The sequence below is a fragment of the Thunnus albacares genome, chromosome 24, assembly GCF_914725855.1.
Source record: "Thunnus albacares chromosome 24, fThuAlb1.1, whole genome shotgun sequence".
NCBI lineage: Eukaryota > Metazoa > Chordata > Actinopteri > Scombriformes > Scombridae > Thunnus > Thunnus albacares.
The window spans coordinates 2,154,995-2,181,744 of NC_058129.1; the positions used below are offsets into that span (position 1 = coordinate 2,154,995).

Below are 26,750 nucleotides of genomic sequence, written 5' to 3' on the forward strand. Positions count from 1 at the left end.
CAGGCCTGGAGTTTCATTTACAGTCAAGACTTTAAATTCTAATATTAGTCAGAAAAATCACATGCTAGTTTATATGTTCGAACCCTTGTTATGACATGAGGATAGTCAGTTCATTAGGTGATGAGATGTGGTTGAAAGATCCAGAATATCTAGCAAGTGGACCTTGAGTTTAGATCATTTTTGATTACTGATCCCAGAGTCAAGTCTAAACATTAGTAATTAACAAAAGGACAAAACAACAATAAACTGTACAACACCACTTTATTGAAAACATGTACACACACTTAAAATCAACTCACTAAAATAACATTCATCTAATCATCATATGTAATATACCTGGATATTCTATGTTTCTTACACTCAGACAAGTTTGAATACAAAAATCTCTCAAAACTCACTTTGAGATCATGATTGATACTGAAAAGCTCGATGCACAAGGCAGCATCAAGCCTGAAGCGAGTCAGCAGTGTCTATACACATTATTCTCAAGTATTTACAGCTCACTGGGTGCAGCTCATTTCAATATTTTAGCATCGTAACGACAATTCTCCAATCATAACCTCATAATGTAATTGTTCTGATGTTATAGTTTTTTATGTGCTCATGTGTGTCTCTAATAAACTGATTACACAAGTATTTCAGAGGGAACGGAGACCAAATTCAACATAGTGCAGAGAACTGTAATGGAACTAGAAATGTTGATTCATGATTATAATTGTGGAAAAATGCAGCATTTGCACCGCCTCAGAGTGCTGCACGTGTGTCAACGCTGCTGCTCTGCTACGGCAAGCAAAAAGAGCAACAAAGCAGCAATATAAGTAAAAAGAAATACACAAAACTGCAGAAATCTCCATCAAATCAGGTAATTTCTGTCTGACTGATTCCTAAAAATCCTATATTCTTTAAAAAAAAAGTGAGATAATATTTGAACTTGTTTGAAGAATTATTGCTTGTTTGAGTTTTAAAGTTGCGTTAGTTGAGTTTCTGGCCACTTGGGGGCAGCAGAACAACCTAAAAACATCTGACCTTTAGCTGCTAGTTGTCGCCGTCTTTGTCTGACTTTAAAAAGAAGAGTGAGTGGGCCAGAAAACCAAAACAATGAGCTAGAAGCAGAACTGCAGAGGTGGTGGTAATTCTCTTTTCACATTACACAGTCATTTGATCCACTGTTATTATGAAAATATGTGTTAGTGCAGCTTATAAGAAAATAAGAATTTAAGGAGTTAAATTACAGACAGAAATGTATTTTGCAGTGCACAAATTTAGGAGCAATCCCCAACACAACAAACAAAAATCTAAGGGTTATACCGTCTACTGTATGTTACATTTACATATGTGACACAAAAGATCCTAAGCAATGTCACTTACATATGTCAAATAAATCTCACTGTTATATTACATATTACATTTATTAAATATATGTAATATGTTTATGCTCCATAATCTCCATCTGCTGACATCACAATCAGCATTCTACATGAGAAGCTCCTTCTGCTGGACTGAAATCCACTTACATGATGATTAGATCAATACAACAACTTTGAAACATCATTGAATTAGGCTGTAGAATGGATTATTGTAAATTCTCAAATAGTGGACAAGAGCTGTATTTGTCACAGAGCCATTACTGCCGATGCAAACTCAGCACTAAGCACGAAAGTTCATTATTATTTCCTGAGCCCTAATGCCATCAGTGCATCAGTCATGTCATACTCAGCACTCTGCTAAAAACTTTTTAGAAATACTGCCCTTACTCAGTTCCAATCACTTCTACTTTGTCGTTCTTTCGATCACTGTTGAGCTACCATCAATGAAACTCACTTCTATTTCACATTAAAAGCCTTACAGCTGCTCAAAAGGCATAACCCATGCTGTTCCTAATGGGTTTTTAGTTTGAAACCGACAGGAAGTGTTGATTTTACTGACTGTAACTTAGAAAGAACCAAAAATACTCCATATTGTTGATCACTTGTACTCACTTCATCACGGTCCTCATACCTTCATCAGGAATTGTTGATGGTGGTCTGAGGACTGGAATGTCTTTACTTTTTTAAATTTGTATTTTTTGGTCCTTTCACAGTCACAGTTTATGATCTGATGCACCTACCCGCAAGATTTTCTGTCCTATTGACTGCAACTTAACAGTGCTCAAAAAAATGGCAAAGTGGAACCGACCGGAGGTAAACAGTGAATGAAAACAGTATTTGTGATAAAAGAGAAAGTGAGAGTAGCAGTGAGTATCACAGGACTGATGGAATTAGTGCTGTAGAAATGTATATAACACTGAATTCAATATACTTACAGTAAAGTAAAGTTCCTCCCCCTACTCATTGTTTTTACCAGCCTTTATTTATCTGTGCTGGACACGCCTCTAGCTGTTATTTGAGAATTTACAATCTATGGTTTAGGGAGACTCTGAGGTGTGCATTAAAGGGTCAGTTCACCAATGTTGCAAAAAAAACAGTGGGATCATCGTAGACACATATATCTAAAAACTTGGTAAAGTAAAACACAACCCCTGTTTTTTTCTCTGTTGTGGTTTGGGTGAGCCAATCCTTTAAAATATAAGGTGCTTAGGAAAATACTGTACATCCATTTTGAGGATGTACACATGAAAATACACAAGGTTTGTTCGATCCTTCTTAGACGCCAGCTGGGTGAGGTCTGCCACAGTCACAATCTGAAGTTATAGGTTAGAGGATGGCAGGAAGGAGTCTATTCTGTAACAAACACCCCACCCATATAGCAACTATGTAAACACTTATATGTAGTTACTATAGTGGTAGAGTCAGGTTTAAAAGACAAAAAAAACTATACAAAGTGTTCATGTGTACAGTAGTATCTGTTTAAATCATTACTCAGTTGTTCTGATAACTAATTGTAGTTTTTTAAAATGTGAACGTAAAAATAAACCAAACAGGGCCGATTTTTATTTTACAGTTTTCAAGTTAAGTTTTAGTTGTATCCATTTTTTACACTCATCAGGCTGCAGCTTCATCAACGAGAGACTCAGAGAGTCTCATTCTTACGACCAAAGACGACACATGACAGTTTACTGAAAGTCGGATAAAGTTGAGTTCTGACTTGTGTTGTGCGAGCGCAGAGTTGTCTAGGACGTCCTGAGCAGGTTGCTGAGAACTGAATTTGAAAAGAACAGAACATGAATGCAATGAGTGAGTGGATTAAAGAGTAACAGAACCCCAAACCCAGAGCAGGTCCACAGCATGATGATGAGTTCACTACCTGCTGTTCACCACTAGATGTCAGACTACACACAGGTCTGGATTTAGTTTGGTTATTCATCTGTTAACAACATGAACAATGCTAATAACATACTGTATGTTAGGGCTGTCATCTGATACATATCTAGATGCACAGTCCACAATGTGATACAAAAATGAATCAGATAAATTTGTAACAAGTTGATACACTTTGATTCAAAGCTGATTTGATTCAGACAATTAGTATTAGTGCTTGATCTTTTTTTATAATAATAATGTGACTAAAATAAATCAATGATTTACTCAATTTTTACTTCAAATACAGAGGCCAGTTGGAAGTAGCCTCCAAATGGTTCCCATAAAACAGCTCAGTGGAGCTGAGGAAGTTAACCAACAGTAACATTAACCAAACCAAACACTCGGCCCACATCCTTAAAGTCTTTTCCCATGTAAAAGTAAAACTATTGTCTGAAAACACTCTCCATAAAGTGTAAATCTCACCTTCATGTGGTTTGTCAAGAGTCTGTTTTTGAGAGCTGCATCTTCTATGTCTCATTCATAAATTACATTTGACGAGCATAAATGATGAAGATGATGTTTATACTTCATCAGAAGTTTTTATCTAACAGTATTTTTGGTCGTATCTGTGGTTGTGTATCAATGTAACCGGATCTCTGACTCTTGTATCACTCTGTCTACACTCTTGTCACATAACAGGTGTTAATGTACCTTAGCAATGCAAGTGACATCACTTTTTCACAGTAAAATGGCCTTTAATTTGTTGTTTAAAAAAAGAAGAAACCTACCTTGAGGTTCAGACTGAGTACCATGCTGGCCTTTTCCACTCTCTGGGTCTGCACCTGAAGATGGAACATTTTCATCATTTAACCCTTTGACAACAACTGTTATGATGACAGTACTGTACCTCCTGTTTTCTGTGACAGTCTATTAGTATATTTTTCACAAACAGAAATCATGTTGTGATATATGCAGTGAAGCACACTGACCTCCCTGCAGCTTGAAGCAGAGTTTTTTCTTCTGGTAAGCAAAGTAACTTGAAGCTGCTCCCAAAAGAGCTACTCCGATGGCGCTGGCAATCCCTGCAATCTGTCCAGATCCAGCTCCTACAGGACAAAACCAGAGGAGAAAAAATACACGTTACAGCAGGCTGAGCTTTCATATACTGTAGTAAAGATCTTATTTTTTCCAAAGAATAAAGGTCTGTTGGAAAGGCATTTTCAACATACCTCTACCATGGATTTCAGTCTATAACATGTTACATGGAACAACTACAGATTTCCATATGCAAGCATTTCAATTCAAATTACTGCACAGAATTTTCTCCACGAAAAAATTGCTGCTTGTACATATACAGGGTTTTGAACAGTCTCCAATCTGCAGATTTTGTAACAATGACATGACATGACATGAATTATTATCTCTCTTATTTCAGCTCTACCCTCCAGGTGCGCTGTTCTGCAGCAAAATTCAAAGATGTCTAAAGTAATGTGGTATAGAGGCAGAACTGGACATATAGAGGATTTAAAATGTATAAACCCAGTGGTGGTGAGCATCTTCTATGGAAAGAAATGTTTTAACACATATATGGAGATCAAATCACTTAAAAATGAAACGATTGAAACTACTCATAAAACATCACTGTACAGTGGAAATAATAACAGCACAAATCAACGACAAGAATATACTGGAGGATATTCATAAATGAAGCACTGGGATGAATTCTTGTTTCTGATTGGCCATTCCTGCTCTGAGCTTTGATCATTTATTGCTGTAAGTAAGAGTTAGTCACTTGATATTCATTTCTAACTTCTTACATTTATCTCACTGGAGAACTTTTTTTTACTTCTAAAATGGATCTGACTGATTTGATAAACTCAGGCCATAAACTGTGATCTGTCATCACCTCAGTATTCCACAGGGTGGCGGTCAACAGCTTCTAATTATGCCAAAATCTACTTGTATTGCAAGAAAAAGCTGAAGCTGACATGTATAATCAACACAAAGACAAAGTATCCTCAGCTTCAGTCAAAACAGAACAGTAGTGGTAGTACTAAGTGAACAAAGCAGAGAACAGCTCCATAAAGATGGATTAAAAACTGAGCGCCAACACCTCCCAGCTCCAGGGCAGGGTGTGGCTCAGCACATAGGGGGAGCACACAAAAGTACAATAACGTGCATGATTAGCCTGGCTGTTCTGTTTGTTGACTGGCACAACTTCAAAACCACGGTGAGTCATGAGGGAGAGGTGTGTCTTGTGATGGTACAGTATATACAAAAATAGGGCGTTGCCTGAGCATTCAGAAAAACTGAAACAGGATGCCAGCGTACAAGCATGACTTACTGCTGGAAAATGCCAAGCACGTGGACAGAACTCTTCTTTCCCACGTAAATGTGGGACACCTGAAGTATCTGAGCCATTTGAATCATGAGATCAAAGCACCCTTTATTCACACGGACAGAGAATGAGAAACATTTGCCTCACACCTCTTAAGTTCAAACTGTTCAGAGAGTTATGGTCTCTTCTGTCCATACAGCCTTTTAAACAGTCACTTTGTGTCTGTCACTGTCAGCTGAAGATCATTTAAGTCAGATATTTGATGTTTTATTTAAAGAAATCATTTGGAATTATTAGTATTTCGGTTTACATTAAAGGAAGAGTTTTGGGAAGTACTTTCAGATTGATGTCAGTCTCATGTCTGTGTGTTTAGTACAGAGCTGGTGTCAGGTTAGCTTAGCTTAGCTTAGCATAACTACTGGAAGCAAGGGGAAACAGCTGGCTTGGCTCTGTCAAAAATTCTAAAAAAAAAAACAAACACTCTATTATACCTTTTAAATGTCACTGATTAACATGTTGTATTTCTTTTTTGTAATACATACAAAAACAGACTGTCAAACTATTTCTTTTATGACATTTTAAGGGATTTATATTCCAAACAGTATTCAGGTAGTTACACCTCAAATTCGGCTTTCATTAATTTGTATATTTATGGATTGTAATAAGTTATTTTTAGTGTGTTATCTGCACAGTTTAAAGGGTTTTTATGAGCTAAAAATACTTAAAGTTTACAAAATAATATTACATGTACCTCTTAAAGTACAGCTTCACATTTAAGTAAGTCTTTAAACAAAATTCATGTGCCCATACGTACATTGAAAGCACTGTTGGACACATTAATTGTTCCTCCTGTCCATACTGGCTGCAAAGACATCCATCATCACCATAACCAATCAAACACGTACTCTATCTTACAAAGTGCTATTGTTTTACCGTAACTGTGTATTTTGTCCTGAAATCTCTTTCGAAAGGTTTTGGTGGCCAGAATGGACAGCAAGAACAATGTTCATAAGGGTATTTGTGTACTTTTTTAATATAGACTTGAAAAAATGTGAACCTATTCTTTCTTTTCTTTAAGGTATACTATACAAGATTTGTTGGTTGGTGTTTGTAAACACACAGCATTCAAAGTTGGCCCCTCCTCCCCTGCTTGATACCAGAGCGAGCACATGAGAGAGAGAGCAGTGGTGGTTGAGCGAGCTAGTGAGTGAGTGAAGAGAGCGAGTGACACTGGCGAAAACAAAACCGTGAATCAGATAAATAAAATGTTATTTTCTGATTGATTCATGGTGGTTATGTTCTAAAGTGCAAATATCTCACACCCTATGCATTGTTATTGGTTGGGGGCGACACACCCGCTGCCCAAAGGTTGACACCCAGAGGGGTCCTGAACACAGCACAATAATAAGAAAATAAGAAAATACGGGCAGAGGGCAGAGTCTCTGTAGATACATACACCGCCACACACTTCTAGAGGGTCATAAATCCAGAGGGATTATTTTTGTATGAGTCTATACATTGTTTTTTTTAGGAAAATCCTGCATTGTATACCTTTAACTTTTCAATTATGAAGTTAATTTTAGACCTTAATTGAAAAGTAAGGCTCCCTTAAGGTACAAAGTGAGCAGTAATTTTCATGTACTCAATTTTAAGTGTTTTTTACAAAAAAAATCCTTAAACCGTGCAGATAATCCAGTAAAAATATAGTCATATATTATAATTCATTAATCTATCCATTAATTATACCCTAAAATCCAATCGAAAAGACAATTTTATTATTATAGCCCCAGTGATACTGGATTTTTGAGACTGATACCCATATTTTAAGAATGAAAAAACATCTGATAAGAATATACTGGGAAATAGTCATTTAACATTAACATAAACAATATATTGTTGTAGCTCTATTGATTGTACCTCATCATTAAAGCATAAATTAATAGTGTATCTCAGTACCAACTGTGTCACCACAGACAGTGTTTCCTTGCTGAGCAGCAGTGCAGGGAGAAGTCCTGGTAGTTACATGTAGGTTTGTTGTCAGGAAAAAGCAACAGGAAAGGACTGACACATGACTGCCAGCAGGGAGAGGACTCACATTGCTGAATTCTCATTGCTGAACATCAGAATGTATTTTTGAATACAACTCCGGCCCAACATGACTCATGATGTAGTCAAGCGATCTCGTCATGGCCAATATGGAGAAGAGGAATGATTTATCCTTTAAGAGAATCTAAAATACATAAAACCCCACCAAAAATAAATATGCTGCCAGTTACTAAGGAGTACACAAAGAACAGTTCATAAGCTAGAAACTGCCAAAGGGAAGAAAATCATCATCTGATCAAATATCTAGATGTGAAGTTTATCGGAGACAATGAGATGTTTCAGCATGAGAAGAAGAATCTTCTTGTAGGTTTGCACCTCAGCGTGTTGGATGTGTCAGCAGAGTGCTTTGAATTCTGGCTATGATAAGAATGTGCTCAGACTGCTGCTTTAGAGGATCCCAGGTGTTTGGACTGACGGGAGTGTTCTCAGGCTGAAATCAGGCGTGTCCCGACACGAGGTGCTGACGGCAGAAAATACTCGGGAACACGGACTGCTTCACACAGATGCATGTTTTTTTTCAAATGCAAAAAAAAAAAAAAAAAGCAAGATCAAGATTGAAAGTACGAGTCCTGAGATCTCTTTTATTACCGGCGACAAAGAGTCAGAGCAGTCTATTCAGTAACTCATCAAGTCATTTCCTGTCATAAGCTTATTTAGTGGTAAATAATCATCTACAAGCATCCAACATGAACAACAACTCATATTTTCAGAAAAGTACCCAACCTACATACTGTATTTTCAAAAGAAAGGCACATGCTCTACTGTAACATTATGCTGTAAACTAACACACGTCATGAATCTTGGCACTTCATACACAGGAGATGGTGGGTGGAGAGTGCAAGAGTAAAGGAATGTATGTACACACCCAAACTCAGGGTGTCTGGTAAGTCACAGGGAGTCAATGCTGCTTTCATACACTTTTACTATGCAGCTCAAAACATCGCAGCTGATAAGAGCTGAGACAGGAAGAGGTTCAAGGACCAAGGGGAGTGTTACGCATGAGCAAGCTGCTGTAAACTGATCTAATGAATGGGAGCTTTGGATGGTGGTTCAAAAGAAAATAGATCAAAGTCTCCACCTAGTTGTCATTTTTGCACTCATAAAGGTGGTGGACAAAATAACAGAAACGTGTTTTAACACTGTGAAAGTATCTGTGCATGACAACTATGGTTTGGTAAAGGTCAGGGAGCAATGTGTGGTTACAACATTGAACACTGGCACCAGATATTAATCATATTATTAATGTATATATTAGTCAGCAGCTTCACAGCGAAGACGAGCTTAGTTTAGCTCGGAAGCAAAACAAATCATTGTGTGGCAAATCATTGCCGGTTAAGAATCCAATCCTACAAATAACTATTTACTCAAGTTTTTTTATGATGTGAAGTGTTTTTGTTATTTTGTCCACACTCTGTAATTGTGGTTGAAGGCCAGAGCTCAAGTTGAAATATGCACACAGGGGAAAACTGGATCCAAAATGTCACTGCTGCAACCAAACCCATCAATATAACTTTATAAAACTGCAAGAAAAATAAAAACCACTGATCACCATCTGATCATCTGGGAAAACGTGCTTCCTCTCTGATGCCTGACTTTCCAAACACCCTGCTATGTTATTTTTTTGTCAAGTCCGTCAGACATTGAACCATTATTTGTAAAGGAAAGGTCAGGGTGTAGCCTAAGACCTGACAGCCAATCAGAACATACAGTACATGGACTGATGGCTTCCTGCGGCACACTGAGGCTCATGGTATAGCTTGCAGCAGATCCATGGCCCTCTCTATCAGAGGTTCTAACATCTGCCTTAAGTTGGACATCCAAATAAAGAATTCCTCTGGCATGTTAGCATTTAGCATCTCCAGGATTTGGCCCCACAGAAGGTCTGGATCTGCAACGACACACAATCGAAGCAGCGTTTTAGCCAAAGAGAGCAGACCAGGGGTACCAATATGAAGATCATACCAGTATGAAAGTCAGACTAACTGCCAGATCAGTCCTCAGAGACTCCTCTTTAAAATGCAACTGATCAAATGTCTTAAGTCTTAAAGACTCAGCTGACAGCTCTAATCTCAAGATACGAATATTCTGACAAATACATCACAGTAATGATCCTTTGGTGCTTTCAAAGCCACAAACGTAACGACACATCAGTATCTGTGGCAGGTGGAATGAATAAAATACCAACACAACAACTGTTGGACCAACACAGAAGCAGGAAACAAAACTTCCTCTAAGTCAGGAAACTGGAAATTCCCAACAAGAAGTTAAGTAAAGATTGATTCCGCAGAGAGACATAATGATGCCAAGAGTGACACTGACAGAGTACAGAGACAAAGACAGGACACACATCTGGAAGAGGAGAGAACACAATCAGAGATGGATTTACCTTGAGGCTGGTCAGCATCGCCTGTGAGGAACAAAGAACAGAATTAATCTACATATATATTTTATTATATTTTATTTCCATAACCGTCTAGGGCTTCAGTATTTCTCTTAGTTATTTCTGTAAGACAAGTAAAGCACCAAAGACCTGAAGACAATCTGAACTATTCACTAAATATTCTGGGTTTATCTGTACTGTTAACTGCATGAAATCCTTCATCCTTCAAAAATCCTTGAAAAATATTTTTGTAATCATCCCATTTACATCATTTTAACGCAGTTTGCAGCATTTCAGAGGGGCATCCATTGTGTGTCTGTTACACATTCAAGTAGTTCCTGCCAGTTTATGTTCCAGCTGTGGGAAGTGCTGCACAGCCAGAGTAGTAGCTACACTGTATCTGTTTGCATGTATGCCAGCACCACAGCTAAGCTTTGTAAATTTGCTGGCAACAGTTGTCATATCACTTATAATTAGAAATGCAGTTCTACCAACAGCCAGGCCACCGATCCATTATGCAAAACCTAAAAAAACAGTTCTTAAAATCAATAAATATATTTTAAAACATGACTCATCTACACTTAGACTACAATAAAGTTTATATGGTGAATCATTTTGGAAAAGTTGCTTCGGCTCTTATTTTGGAGGCCTGGTCTGTGTTGTGAATACTGCACGACTGGATGCCCCCATTGTGATACATTTCACACACTGTATGTGTATATGTGTGTCAGAAGAACTTCACATATGGAGCTATAATTAAAACATGGCAAAAACAATGTGGCCTCGTTTGCTCGTCCTCATCAAAGTGAAATATAAGAGGAAGAGGGCCGCGTCTATGGTTTGGTGAGATTAACTGTCCCAGTACAGTCTCGTAACTCATGACCAGCATTATTCTGGGTTTACTGTCAGAATAACCTTTCTGCAATGCTCTTGTATATTTACTAAAACTAATACACATGACATAAAGAAGGATAAAAAACACTTACTCTGAGAATCATGGCCGGAGCCTGAAAAGAAAAAAAAAAAAAGTCATATTAGACCTTTTAGTTTAGTTTTTTTTTTTTTTTTAATTTTTTTCCATCCAGCAGAAAGTACTGTAGAAGTAAATCGAAATATATCAGATCAGTATCAGTGTGCTTCCTCTCTCCTGAGTAAGCTGCTTTTCCTTCAGCATGAGTAAAATCCCAGCAGAGTACTGTAAGCTGTAGTCAATAACAGGTTAGCGCAGCTCATATCCACACTGCTGCTTCTTGTACACGATCACGCACAATCCCATCTGAAAACCAACCATGTGGCTCTAATTACACTGGAGAGCTTGTGGCTTTTTTTTTTTTTTTTTTTTATTCCTTTTCCTTCCTCTGGAAGAAGAACAGCTAATTCCTTCCATACTCACACTACACAAAGACGAATATTCCAAAAAACAGCGGCCGCTTTTCTGCGTCTTCGTATGATTCTTTTAAATGCGGAACAATGCAAAAAGTTTATTTCATGGTTTGGAGGTATAACTTTGACATTTTTGAAAGAATATGATCAGCGAAAACAAAGCCTATTGATTATTCCATGTTATATAACGATTAAGAATTCATAACAAACCGTAACAACATACAAATGACACAAATGACTTTGCTAATAGATAATACTAATACAGGTCAGAATTTGTAAGCGTTACCATGACATTAAATAAATGTTGAGCCATTCTCTTGAGACACTCATCTCGGCTGAGTCAGTGGTAGTGAAGGACAACAAGATACAACAAAGAAAAGAGGGCGAAACAAGGAAAACTGAGCTACTGGAGTGAAGTCAGATTACAACCAAAGTGTTGTAATAAACAGGTTCCACAGCTTAGACTAACATATCAGCAACAAACCAGAAATAAATCCCTGATTTTATTACACATCACCAAAATTCTCCTCAATCTCAGTTGTTAGGGATGTGTAGGTGCTGTGTATATTTAACCATGACGGCCTGCAGTGTCGACACATGTATGTATATGTATTTAGGTGACATTTGATCAATCGGCTGGAACAGCAAGCACAAGGACAAAAAGAGCAGCAGCAGTGGGATCGAAACCTAAATCAAAACTGAAAAATGTTTAGGGGGATGTTTTACCTCCGTCAGGCTTGTGGCGGCCTCCGTCGGGCTTGTAGTCCCCGCCACTAACATCAAACAAGTCAGAGTCGTCGAACGATCCACCACCTTTAAATAAATGACACAATGAGTCATTCCACATGCTATTCATAACTGTACGTTACATTTTTCAACACATCGGGAAATGTTATAGCACATCACAACCACTTTCTCAGTTAAACATCTTCTGAACAAGAACTGCTTTAGTTGCTATACATAGTTTTTCCACACATCTGCGGCTGTGATGAAGTTCATAAATGAGTTGAAGCATTAGTAGACTCACCTCCTCCAGCGTTTGGTTTAACAGGTTTGCCAGGAGCACGTGTGGTTTTGGGATCTGTGGGTACAAAGACTTGATGAGCATAAATAATTAAGGAAAGCAGATCGATTACGGTGTGGCATAGAAGTCTAGTGTTTACATGTAGCGGGTTATACTATCAGACTGAATCATTTTAAAGTGATAATGAACCAAAAGAAAATCTGGAGGCTGAGTCAGAGAAACTTCCCAACATCATCTATAACGACAGATTCACCTGGACCCAGAGCATCCTCCAGATCAAGCCCAAAGTCTCCTCCTCCACCTCCAGAGGTGGGTTTCTTGGGTTTTGCAGGCTCTGGTTTATCTGTCAAAAAAATATGTATTTAGACAAGGACAACAAAAAATCTTTATAAGAACCACAGCTGTATTCTACATGCTGTTGAATGTACAGTATGAGATTTGTCTAAGGTGCCAAAACACAGAAGCATCATGCCTGATTCCTCACTGCCAAACCTCAAACTGCAGCTCACACTTAAAGGAAAGCAGATGATTTATGGTGTGCAGCATAAAAGTCTGGTGTTTTTTTGCACGTAGCAGGTTATAATAGCAGACTGAATCATTTTAAACTGATAATGAGCCTAAAAGCAAAATCAGGAATGACCAAGATAATACAGAGAATATACTGGTTTTATCTATAACTGCATACTTGACAATCAGTCTCATCCACTTTTGATATGATGGGCCGGATACAGTCTGTCAGTTTTGTTTGCAGGATTGGACCACACTATTTATTGTCCATGAACATGACCCTAAGTCAGAACTATTTTTTGTTTCATATCAGTGAAACTCCCCAACATCATCTATAACAACAGATTCACCTGGCTTAAGAGCATCCTCCAGATCAAGCCCAAAGTCTCCTCCTCCACCTCCAGAGGTGGGTTTCTTGGGTTTTTCAGGCTCTGGTTTATCTGTCAAAAAATATGTATTTAGACAAGGACAACAAATCATCTTTATAACAATGACTGTTGTTCTAAATGCCTGTTTTCTATGTACTGTAGGGAGTCATACAGTCTAGTCAGTTTTGTTCGCAGGACTGGACCGCACTATTTGTTGTCCATTAATATTTTACCGTTATAATATTACCCTTTTATATTATACTATCATACTGTATATAATAAATAAATAGATAAAACAATGGGTCTTTTATTTTTAGACATAAGTAGGCAAACAGCTGAAATGACAACTGTTTCTGGCTGATTTTTTCAGCTGTAGTGAGCTAATGCTAAGCTAACGCTAGCTCCATGAGTGTCTCTTTGATACAAATTTCATTTAAATCTGTAAAAGAATTTTGATGGCTACAGACATGATACTGTGTTAGAAGACACATCAGATAACAAGAGTTGTTTAGAACTCACATCCTGACTAAAAAGTCTCACCAGCTAATGATCCGCGTAGGAGACATGGAATGAGAGACAGGCGTCAGATCTATGCTTTAACAGTATTATTAACGTTACAACAGATGAGGACTAATTGAACAAGTTAGGTTCAACTTCCCCACATCTAATAGGACAGTAGGACAGTTTAACTTTAGCCTACTCTGACAGTGGATGAGCTTTTTTTTTTTTTTTTACAATAACACTGGAAGTAACCGTAGTTTAATAACACTAGTACATGCTAGTGTTACAGCTAACATTTTAAAAGTATCAAAGCATCAGCCATTAAACACCCATGCTGGTCAGATGCTAAGTTAGAACTTTCTAGTTTTTAACAGATTTACCTGGTTTCAGAGCATCCTCCAGATCAAGCCCGAAGTCATCTCCAGACGGTTTCTTGGGTTTTACAGGCTCTGGTTTATTAAAAAAAAAAGATTTATTTAGACAAGGACAACAAATCATCTTTATAACAATCACTGTTGTTCTAAATGTCTGTATTCTACATACTATAGGGAGGTGAATGTGACATTTCTCTAACATGCCTAACTGCCAGGCCTCAAACTGCAGCTCACACTCATAACACAAAAACTATTTCAGCATTTTTTTAATCCAAGGATGAACTCTAACCTTCTACATTTGTGTACTTTTCATCGTATTTATTATGAGTAATACATGAACTAACAAAGCTAATTAGAAGAGCAGCTTAGAGTGAGCAGTATGGTCAAAATATAGCTTTAAACAGATTAGTCCAGACAAAGTGTCTTATGCAAACTGATGTTCCATTAAAAGGAATTAGGAAATCACAACCTAGGTCTGTGTAATATTTAGCAACGTCAGACCTTGTTACAACTACTTTTATCCCTGTGAATGTACATTTCAGGTAGGAAACTACAGGTATCTCCTACTACACTACAGTAGTGCGTGTGATGGATGTGCTGTGGCGTGCAGTGTGTCGACCACAGCTTCCTTACAGACGCTCTCAAACTTACTGCAGACATTGTTACTTTCAAAATCTCAAGTGCTGAAATGAGGTATTATATATATCAACAATCATACCAAGCCCTCCAGGCTTCACACGACAGAAAATATGGTATTTGTAACAGCTCTCACTATCGGTACAACAGCAGCAGTAACTATATGCATGCAGTTGACTTAACTCAAGACTTCTGAAATCACACCTACAGTCTTGCTGTTAACCTCTGTATGGATTATAATGAGTGGGTGTGATGTTATCCTGCATGTGAAAAGATACAAACCTTCAATTTTAGGCTTCTCTGGGGCTTTGGGCGCATTTGTCGGATCTATAGGAAGAAAAAACAATGTCTCCTTAAGAAGTGTCTACAGTACTGTAATTCTCAAACACTGGCCCTTTATGTAGCTCAGCTGCAGGGAGGATCAGGCTTATATTAGAAACAAGCCTTCATTGCTTTAATAAGTATATTTTGATTAGTAGGAAGCCTCCCTGAGCTCCTGTTATCTGATCTGATCCCCGCACTTCCTGCACGATTGTTTCACATTAAAAGCTGATTATATTGAGTTTATCAATACGCTCAATGTTTAAAAATGTTTTTTTAAATATCCAGTGAAAGTTACTCACCTGGGCCACCGAGAGCGTCGGCCAGATCGAATCCTGCATGAGGGAGACATGGAACACCGTTACAAATCAACAGCGGCTCATCATTTGTAGCAGTTTGTGTAAAATCGATGACAGCGTCATGAAAGATGTATCATCTTGTTCTAATTTCCATTCCACTGAAGGAAAGGTTCTAACCCTGGACTTTTGATGTTTACACCAACACATCGAGTAGATCCTGCATGTCTTGTGCAACAGTGTACACAAGTCTTTTTATAGGTTCTATATGAATATTGTTTTCTGGGACTGCTAATCATTATTATTATTATATATTTGGATTTCCTGGCCTAGCATATTGTTTAATATTAGGCTATGCTACTGTATATTTCCTGTTTTCTACAAGTTTGTCTTTATTGGTTGTATACTGAAATATATATGAAATATGTGGTGTAATATCAGACTTTTTTTGGACTATTCTTCCACTTTGGATATGAGATTTGGAACAGTTGCGGTAAAACTTCAAGTTAAACTTCTCTTATTGATAAAAAAAATCATTTATTTTGCATTCCTCCTGCAATATTTTCTATTTCCAGTCTTTCCCAGTCTGTATTCATTCATTTTAAAAATGTTGTCTACCAGTTATTGATTGTGTAATTGTCTCTAGAGCCTGAAGAAACCCAACATAGCACATTTCATAATATCTGGTCATAGGTGGTTGACTGTGACTGAATAGCTGCTTGTGACTCCGTATTTTGCCTCCATTGTGGCAACACATGTGTTTAGTGTGTGGGTGTTGCAGGGGAGTGTGTTTGCTTGTTGCTACGGCAATGCTGACTGACACACACCGGGCGGCTTTGAAGCATGAGTCACTACTGACACTAGTGAGTGGTTCCCCCTACAGAAAAGTCCGAGTCGACACTCTTTTGCCCAGGAGACTGTAAAACACAACAGAACAGCAGACCGGCTGATACTGTGAAACGCAGCCTGACGTGCTAATCCGCTACACTGTGTTTTAGCTCATTACACTGTGACAGACTGTAACGCAGGACACTCAGACAACAAGCATCCTCATACAAGCTTCACGATATATTTTCATAGTATAAAAAAAAAATCACTGCAGCTACGGACTGAAAAGGCTGAAGCTTATTAAACCTACCATTAAAACAATACCAGACAAAAACTTTTAATAATCCTTCCATACTTATGCCAGCGAGCCATCTCCACACACATGTTTAATGTCAGAAACTCTCATTACACAGCTGCTGTCGCCTCAAACCTATTCAACTAAAGCCACGGCTGTAAACATGTTTGATAGCTCCATCTTTTCCATCCTTTTGTTTCCAGAAAAACTACAAAAATGCTGATCAAATATTAACGAGGCGAAGGGAACGGGGGGGGGGGCTGTATTCAACACAGATGTCTACAGGCTATTCGTATTCAAGCCGTCGCTGTCATTTCCTTTGTGAGACTTGTCCACATGTTTGTGGTTTTCGGTGGAGAGTTATTACGATGTACTACGCAGACGCTGTTTCAGGACAAAAGGAAAAGTCTTGCTGAAAAGTTAATAAGATATTTAAGAAAAATGGTCAAATTTAGCAGAATGTCAGCAGCAGCTCAGACTAAGCTACAATACATCTGTCTAACCCAGATAGACGGCGTGCCATCTGATTTGCATGTCAGCGACAGGAAGCAGAGGAAGAAGAGAGACAGACAAAGGAAGCTGCAGAGTGGAACTGTGCTTTGTATTTGTGCTTTATCTGATCTGTATTTGGACTTTATCTTTTTTTTGTGTCTTTTAGTTTGTTTTATATGTCATGTGACATTCTGTGGTCGACTTTTCATTTTATATTGCTTTCTTCTTTACTGTGTTTTCATTCTTTTTCTGCATAACTTAACTTCAATTTTTGAATTTTCACAAAATCTCCCTGCAGCGATCATGTATAAGTTACACTATATGGCCAAAAATATGTGGACACACAAACATTTTGTCTGTTTAACTGTGACATTCAGACACCTAGGGTGGTGATCTACTGCTACATGTGCCTCCACTCTTCTGGTTTCACGCTTTCCAGCAGATGTTGGGAACCTGGCTGCAGGAAGTTGCTCCCATCAGGGGGAGGTCTGACACTGATGATGGGTGATAAGGTGTTGGATGGGGAAAAGGACACACATAGACTCTAAAATATCACTGTGCAGCATGTGGGAGCATGACGGTTTCTCTTCATTAAACTAAGGGGTCCAAACCAGGAAGTAAAAACCCAGACTAAAAATACACCGAAGGCCACATCGTGTGTATGTTTATGGGTTATTTCCGTTGTGATGCAGCTTGTCAGGCTTCAAGTTATATACGCTTGTGGCCAAACCACGGTGGTTCGAACCAATCAGCATCCTACTGGCAGTGATTTAGATTAGATGATTCATCTAATCACCTGCCAAGTATTTTTTGAAAGTGCCTGCCCTTTTCTAAACAGTTTCCAAGGAATCCCAATTCCAATACCTTGAACTACACCCTCTTATCTCATTTCACCTCATGATCTCAACCTATTCAAATCTCATTATTGCAGGCAACCTTGACTTTCACTGTAGAAAAAACACAAAAATTCTCTGCTTCCAGCTTCTCAAATGTAAATATTATCCGACAGTAAGCTGAGTATCTTTGGGTTATGGACTTTTGGTGTTTTGAGAAATACTTAGTACTCGAGTACTTGTATTTGTATTTAGTTACATTCCACTGCTGTACACCAGCTACACTCATGACAACTTATTTCCATTTCAGGCGAATATTCCAAAGCAACCCAAAAAAGGAAAAGTCCCTGCAAATCTCACCTCACTGCTCGGTTTATATGACCACAACAAACCCAACACAATGAACCGCACAGTCTGCATCTGTTTCTTTATCTCTCTATCTATCTATCTATCTATCACAGCAGCCATGAGAACCTGATCCAGGTGTGAGCTTGTCAGGATATTCATGTACCTGCGCGTGAGGTATATGTTAGCTAATTCAATATTTGAGGAGTTTTCTATTGACTTTTTTTTTAAAAGGCATTTTCAGTGACATTCGAGGAGAGTAGTTAAAATAAACTTTCACTCATAAACTTCTCAACTCTATACTCTTCAGGCTGTAGGGAGCTGGAAAATGGGAAAAGATACATCATTATGAGGTAACTACTAGCTAGTAACCATTTATCTCCCGGTTAGGAGGCTGTTACAAAACATACAAACATTACATTTATGAGCTCATGTCCTCGGTGGGATAATAATGCCCTCACTGCTAGCAAAACTTGGGGTACTTTAAGCCTTAAATTAGCCAGAAGCCACTACCTTAAAAGGAAAGACCACTAAAATACATAACCGTCATTTATCTAACCTCATTTCTGATACTAAAATAAATAATTATACACTTACCCTCTTGTGTTAATGTTCCACTAACAAGAAAAAGAAGTAAAACAATCCTCAAACAAGACTCCATGTTGACTGTAACTTTTCTTTCCTGTAGCCGGGGGAAAAAATTAAGTAGTTTTAGTGTTGCAGCTAGACTTTTCTAGCTGCGTGTTAGCGCGTATAGCTAAAAGGTATTTGTGGACACAGCTTAATGTGCAGACTGCAAAGCAAAGCCCGTCTAGTGTCTAGTTACAATGAGTCAACTCTGTCAGTGAGGAACAGAACAGCCTCTGAGGGCGTCGACGTTCTTATCTTAGCCTACGTTTGTATTAAAGAATGATAAATTAACCTTTAAGCGTGTTACTTTATTTGTGAGCAGAGTCATAAAGAGATAAGACGACATAAGCCTACCAATAGCTAACTTTTTATTGAATTATTCCACCGCTACAAAAAAAAAAGTTTCGTTTATTTAGGGCGACGCCGAACTGTATTCACAAAAGACGCCGTTTATAGTTTTCTTGCTTGTCAACAAAAATGTAACCTCGCAAAACGTGATATAAGTTTGCATACAAATTAGTACAATCTCTTGCTCGATTCGGCATATATTCGACTTTTGGTTAAGCTCTAATTTTGATAAAATAGCAATTTTCATATCCCATTCTCATTTTTTGTTCATACACTGTCCGGACCTAAACAGCGTCGCTATGGCGGCAACGATCAGTGAAAAAAGTTGAATTTTAGTTTAAATAAAGTGCTACTTGATAGAACTGGTGGCATCAGTTATAGCCGAATTCACCAGTAGCGTCTCCTGATTATTAAACCAAGTGGAAAGATTTTAAAACATTGTCATTTTTTCCTGACAAGCGAGGAATTCTTAAGTAGACACAGTTTTGAACGACATTTGGCTTACGGTTCATACGTTCACTAAACGCCCAACAGTAATGAATAATAATGATAAAACCTTATTGAGAGGAACAATAACACTTAATGGGATCAGACAAATCAACAAAATTGTGTCTAAAAAGAGAAATGGCAACTTTGCATCACTTTTTTTAGGAGTTTTGTTCAAGGGCGTTTATGCAACATTGTAACTATTGCAATGTGTGCATGAAAGGTCTGTGGGAGGAGATGGCAACAGGGTAGCACAAGGGTGTGGCATATTGCCCAGCTGGCCTAATATAAACAGTTCCTACTGAAACGTGTGTGCCATCTAGTGTATGTGGATCTAATGTCATCTGGAATTATTGCCTCAGATTTATTACAGGTTATCTGCAAAAGTGTTTGTTTTGGTTAGATGATGATGATGATGATGATGATGATGATGATGATGATGATGATGATGAAAATGGCAAAGAAATTTAGAAATTTAGAATTTATATGCTAAGGTGTTGTGATATGAAGGTAAATTTTGCTAACAAATAAAAAATAATACATCCATGGAGATAATATATACAAAACTGTCCTGAACTTCTTGCATTGCCTTTCCCAGAGAAATGATATGTGTGATTATAAACCATGTTTACTTCACATTAATCGTCTCCACTCATCATGTAATAAACTGTGCACATGTAAATATAAAATAAAGATTACGAACTAGCTTCAGTTGCATATAAATTCATATCATATACAGTTAAAAGAAAAGCTAGATCACCTAAATCAACCAGATTCATTAAAGTCAATTTCATTTTTTGTATAAAAAGTATATAACGTGGTCTAAGGTTAGAGGAGGAGGAAGGGCCACTTGATGACCAAAACAATGTGGAGATCCTCTGGAGAGTGTTCACATTTGATTTTTATGACAGTCTGTTGTGAGACGGAGGAAAGAGTCAAGGAGTCGCAGCAACGGGACTTTTCGCAGCGGATATTTTGTCCCAGTAAGTCATGATAGTGTGACAGTGAGCCAGCGTGCACAACACCAGGACCTTGAAACTAAAACAGCTTCTTCAGCTTTCTGTCCCTGTCATAAATCTGCCCATCATGTACTTCACTTTCTAAATAAATAACTATATAAACCTTTTATAGTAGGAAAAGCACAGGTTACACAAATAATATTCCAGCACTAATGACAGCAAGATGCAGTAATTAATAATGTTATGTGTGTTTGACAGGTCAGAATGTCTGCTGTGAACTGCAGTTACCTCTGCACCCCACCAGGGGGCTTGCTCCCTCAGTTTGGAACCAATGATTCCAAATCAGTGTATGGCGACCCAAATAATATGGTTCACTATTAAGCTTAATACAAATTAATGGACACAAAGTTCATGATCATCTTTATTAATTTGCCAAAAGTGACAAATGGAGTGGAGTGTCTTCCACCAGTCACCATCATTACCCTGCAACATGTGTCTCTTTAAGTTTTTGTTATGCTTAGATGTTATGGAGACATAGAGTATCATAACATGTGTATTTGAAATACAATAGATTACTACACTGAAAGAATTATTTTAATGACATATAAATGTTTAATATTCAGGTAATAAGATTAAGTTCAGGCATATTCAGGAAGTCGTCATCATCCAACCCTTCCTCTTCCTGCCTCCGCGCTGGAGAGATCTGTTTAGGCCACAAGAAACGTTTTATTTAATGAAAAGGTGAAAATATATATGAAAATCATATATTTTTTACTCACACAATTCCTGCTGTATCCCCACACTCACCTCGAGGTCCCAGAAATGTCACTTAGTGCACGTTCTGTGAAAATGAGTGAGCCACCAGCTGCATCAGCAGGAGCAGTTCCTGATTTTGATTTTCAATGATTGTGCTCAGTTTTTGGACCATGTCGCCATGGCAATCTGAGGAAGAGATTCGAAAAGTTTCATTTATTTTGTTCCTGAAATAGCTTGTTGGAAGGATACCATGTTAAATAAATAATAACATGCAGAGACATTACTCAGCAAACATGCTTCAACATGTGTTTTAAATTGTGTGGAAGAAATTACAACACTACACCTTAGTCAAAGTAAAAATAGAGGAAACCAAAGTGTCTGAAGCTTGAAAAGAAGAGGTCAGTAACTCACCTCCTCCAGCGGGTTCATCACTAGGTGTCACAGCTGTGGGAACATTAACAGAGTGGCAGCATGATCCTCTGAATTTATTATTTTAACGTCTACTGTAGCCGTGGAAATATGGTTGCAATTGTTCAACATGGTCTAATTCTTTCTAATTTGCTAGAATGCTAGAATTAACTTTGTCAGAGGAAAGGCTTTTGACTCAACGTTCAGCATTTTTTTTTTTTTTTTGCCAAAACCTAAACACATGGTGGTGCTGTCCACACAACAATTTAATCACTTGATCCTCAAACTAAGTGGTTCCCTAACAGGGAGGTCAAGACTTTAGATACATCTGTGTGAAATACTGTATGTTTATGCTTCACTAGATTACTTTCTTCTTCAGACTTCCAGAATCAGCTACTGTGAGTCACTGATTGTAATCATCATGTTCTAACACGTCACCGATCACAGCAGCAGCTTTATAATCTGACTCCACTGTTACCTTCTAGCTCCACAAAACTTCATGTTCAGATTAGGGATTATATGTGTGCAGGAATATAGAGTTTATCCAAAGTACATTGGGAGTCTATATGTGACACTGCACAGTAAAACAAAACAAACAAGCTTATGTGAAGAATTTCAGTGAGTAATTTAAATAACATTTATTTAAGAATTATATTTCATAGGTGAAATGTCAGAAATGCTACATGCCTATATGTGAATGTAAGTGAAATATGGATCCTGCTTTATAACTAGTTTTCATTTGCTCTCAATCACAAAACATTGTTAAATTACATTGTAATTTCTATTATTTCCAATCAGTTGAGCTACTCTCCAGACTTTTCATAACCGCCTGGTAGGGTCACTGGTCTACATTATTGGAATGTTTCAGCTTCATCATCATCGACTGTGACAACAAAGTAGCAGTTGTATCTCCGATCAGATGCTTAGATATAAAATAAGAGTATAAAAGCATGAAAAATATATCAAATATATGATGCACAATATCAAATTGAACAGGAAATAAAGCTTTTGTTTTTGGTGGCCATGATCAAATTAAGCCCTAATTAGAATTTTTTCTAGTTTCATATGAGACAACTTTACCTGGATGCAGAGCATCGTCCAGACTGAATCCATAGTCATCTAGGAGTCAAACATGTCACAAAGTTTAAAATTAACTTTTTTTAGCTTTACGAAACATCTCCAAATGAATGTCTTCTTGGCAAAACTTTATTATTTAAACTTTATTATTATGATATTAAATATAACCCAATCAATGCCTACAGATAGGTGACAGATTAAAGGAAAAAAACGAGTTAATGATGTGAACCACATGCTGTGAACTCCACAGTCAACAAATCTCAACCCAGTTGAACATAGAAACAGGGATTATGTTTTGGAAGAATGCTGTTCATCCCTCCAGTAGATTTATAATAATCTATGACAGAGAACACTGGAGGTGTTCACACTACATGTTGTTTGTCACATATCTGTATGTCAAGAAGAGACAAGAAATTACCAGTTGGAAGATGTGTGGACTCACTTCCTGCAGCAGTACTGGAAGGTATGGGATCTATGGATCAACAGGAAAAGTATGTCAATATGTTGATCCAAACCTCAGTACTGTATAGTACTGCAGTGATTCTGATTCTTTTACACAATTAAATTACTAGAAGTGTGATAAAGAGGGAAGAAATGGATTAGTATGAAGTTTGTAGACTCACCTGAAGTGGGATAAGTAGGTTTAGGTGATGTATTAAAGTTTCCTGTAATATAGAGATGCATGAATAGAAGCTTCACAGTTTTTTACCTTGTGTCTTAATTCCTGCAAACCTGTGACTCATATAATTGGGTTTTATAACATAACAAATCAGTGATATCACTAAAAGAAGTCCAATCCTGACTTTTTTTTATTTGGAAAATGGTCACACATAAACATGAATACATTTGGTCATTTTTCCCGATTAGTTTTCCATCTTTTCAATTAACATAGAGAAAAAGAAGCTAAACTGTTACATATTAATAAATGAGAAATGAAAAGAGGAAACATGCTAACAAAAACTAACTTTGTAACAGTTAGAAACATTAAAGTAGCTGATGAATTGTGAAACTTCAACTAAAATCTGCCTTAAAATGTGTCACAAAACTCAACCTAAGCCTCCAGAGGGCTTTTAAATTGGTCCTGATTGACTCTTAAAACACATCCCTGAACTTTCAATGAGCACGCTGTCATTACCATTTTAATGTCATCTGAAGTTACTCACCGTCACCACGAAGAAAGTCAAACAAATGAAGTCCTGTTTGAGAAAGACATGGAGAACCATTACAAAATAAGATCCCCTCCCTGCAGCCAACACTGAGTTTCATGATGTGAAACTCCATCAGAAGGAGTTGAGGTTAAAACACTAAGCTGGGAAGACGTTTCAGGATTTGTGATTATTATCGAAGGCTTTGACATAATCAGGGAGTGTATCTTTAAACTCCTCAGAAATAAAGTCGGTCTTACATGCTTCTTCCTATGTTTTTGCTTTATTATATCTGACTACATTATTAATCATGTTATGAAAAAGATACAACTCAAGCATTTGCACACTCACCACTCCAACGCTTTGGTCGGTTAGCAGCAGTTTGGTGGTTGGAGTCTATGAGAACAGATCATTGTATCAGTACAAAGCAGCCTAATGCATTTACCACACACACAACAATGGATTATACAAAGCATTAATACATTTATGTGTAAAATCATGAGCTGATAACCTGCCTTTTACTGCATGTTTATGCCCAATTAAAAACTAAACTGGTACAGGTCCTAATGTGGATTTAAAGAGGGGATCTGTGTTAAAATCTTTATTGAATACAATTTCAGTTTTAATATAGTTTCAAGAATGACTCCCAACCGCAGTAAAAGGTTGATATAAAGAATATATTTACTGGTATTTGAATGTAATGTAAATTAATCAAAAATATAGTCTATAGTATAAGTATAATCTATAAATAAAGTTTTGGGCGTAGGGGCCTTATAGAAGGGTGGTGTGGTGATTAGTTGTGTGACACGTCTAATACCAGGGTGGCAGGACAAATGGTGCAATGAAGAGGTGTTAACCAAGATGTCTGATGAGATCAGCGGTCATTTCTCAATCAGAAAGCAGGACATGTTTGGACTCGCTTGTCTTTGTCCACCGGTCCTCATCCTCATTAGGAGCAGAGTTAGATAACACAGTGTGACTCATGCTAATGCTCTGATGTGTCTCTATTTCACCATCTCATCACACCTTTCATTTCATATCTGTCCTCTCACGACGTCACAGTTTTAGTTCACGCTTTTAGGATTCCTAGAACTTCACATGTTTCATCTTTTGGCCCGAGTGTTTTTTCATGTCCTGCTGATGAAACAGCCATATACAGTATCTTGTCTGTTCTTATTTAGAACCATATCTTTTACTGAACATGCATTCATCTATACAGCCAGTCCCTCAGGTCTGGATGGAAAACCTCTGAATATACAAGAAGCAGTCCTGAATCACCAAACTCCTCACTCAGTTAAACTCTATAACTCCTAATATTTCTTTAATATTATATATGTGTATATTATGTTTTAATGGTGTTAAACATTAAACAGCGATATTAAAGTGAAGGCGACTCACCACTGTCATCCAGGGCATCAGAGAGATCAGATCCTGCACGAGGAAGACAAGGAACAGCGTTAGAAATCACCATCAGGTTATCATTCTGTCCATCAGTGTGTGACCTTCAGTACACCTCTACAGCCAGCAATACAAACATGGGCTCACTGTTTGGGTGTTGCAGGGAGTCATACAGTCAGTTTTGTGGTTGTTATGTAGCACTGACTGATGCTTTGGATACCATGAGTTATTATAAATAGTATCCCAATAGAAACATATGCCACTTATTAACCAAGATGTTGGAAAACTGTTCACAAGTAACCCAACCAGAATTAATTTTATTCTGTAATGAAGACACATAATTCCTTCATTATTAATTCAAATCCCAGTCTTGCACATCCTCACTGTTTTAGTTATCGTTGCCTTTCTTTGGTTTGTTTTACCAGCCCTTCATCTTGTGTTCACAGGCCAGACTGAGTGTATTTCTACATGCGTGGAGGCTCTTTCATCACCGGAAGATGTCAACCAGGCTTTCAGACAGAAATAAGACCATTTTTGTTCACGCCGATGTTTGTCTTTAAAGTTGATTTTGATTCCAGTAATTGCTTTTTTAGATGTGAGTGCATGTTTGATGATGGAGTAAATTCACTCCATTCTCAAGCTAAAGTTAATTGGTGTTTCAAGAGTTGCAGCTCCTTAAAATAGAGTTAAAACAAGCTTAAAGAAAGGCTTTTGTTCAAAGTGTTTTTAATGAAGCAAGCATCAGAATACCACAGATAATTCTATTTTATAATGAAGTATTAATCATATTTTTTTGCATTAATAATACAAAAATCTCTACCAAATAAATATACATTTTTAAAAAATCATTGACACCACCTATCATGTTCCAAGTGTGTTGGTTTGAATGGATTTTAAACTGGAACACTAACTATTATGTAATAGTGGGTATCGTTATAATATACAGTACTGTGCAAAAGTTTTAGGCATTTTAGATTCAATGTGCTTTCTGATTTTTATCCATTATGCAACACAATCAAGGAGGCGTCTGATCGTCCCAAATTTATTCTGCAGTATGACAGTGAGCCCAAACATTCAGCCAGAGTCATAAAGAACTATCTTCAGCAGCAGGAAGAACAAAGAGTCCTGCAACAGATGGTCTCTGATCTCAACATCATGGAGTCAGTCTGGGATTACATGAAGAGACAGAAGAAGAACTGTGGCAACTTCTCCAACATGCAAGAACAACCGACCTGCCAAGTACCTGCAAAACTGTGTGCAGGTGTATCTCAGGTCAG

At 37.6% G+C, this 26,750-nt stretch overlaps 1 protein-coding gene across 5 annotated transcripts; it reads right to left on the reverse strand.

The window, feature by feature from the left end:
* Positions 1-244: 244 nt before the first annotated feature.
* cd99 (CD99 molecule) lies at positions 245-19,527 on the reverse strand. 5 transcript variants are annotated; one of them, XM_044344883.1, is made up of 13 exons: positions 18,864-19,209; positions 15,480-15,512; positions 15,139-15,183; positions 14,227-14,295; positions 13,328-13,417; positions 12,724-12,813; positions 12,474-12,527; positions 12,173-12,259; positions 11,050-11,070; positions 10,070-10,090; positions 4,229-4,345; positions 4,028-4,081; positions 245-3,138 (listed from the first exon to the last, which is right to left on the reverse strand). In XM_044344883.1, exons 1-13 carry the CDS (start codon positions 18,925-18,927, stop codon positions 3,110-3,112), a joined length of 774 nt encoding a protein of 257 aa, XP_044200818.1. In that variant the 5' UTR covers positions 18,928-19,209; the 3' UTR covers positions 245-3,109. The 5 variants fall into 5 exon arrangements, with proteins under 5 accessions (XP_044200818.1, XP_044200821.1, XP_044200820.1 ...); XM_044344886.1 differs by lacking the exon at positions 13,328-13,417 and having other exon boundaries at positions 18,864-19,521; XM_044344885.1 differs by lacking the exon at positions 12,724-12,813 and having other exon boundaries at positions 18,864-19,216.
* Positions 19,528-26,750: the final 7,223 nt, after the last annotated feature.

Bases quoted from the DNA above. Each gene is read 5' to 3' on its own strand.
- cd99 (XM_044344883.1), bottom strand. From the start codon at position 18,927: ATGGAGTCTTGTTTGAGGATTGTTTTACTTCTTTTTCTTGTTAGTGGA. The intron at 12,260-12,473 runs GTGAGTCTACTA...ATTTATTTAAAG, and splicing joins TAAACCAAACGCTGGAGGAG to GTGGTGGATCGTTCGACGAC. The intron at 4,082-4,228 runs GTCAGTGTGCTT...TTCCATCTTCAG, and splicing joins CTGCTTCAAGCTGCAGGGAG to GTGCAGACCCAGAGAGTGGA.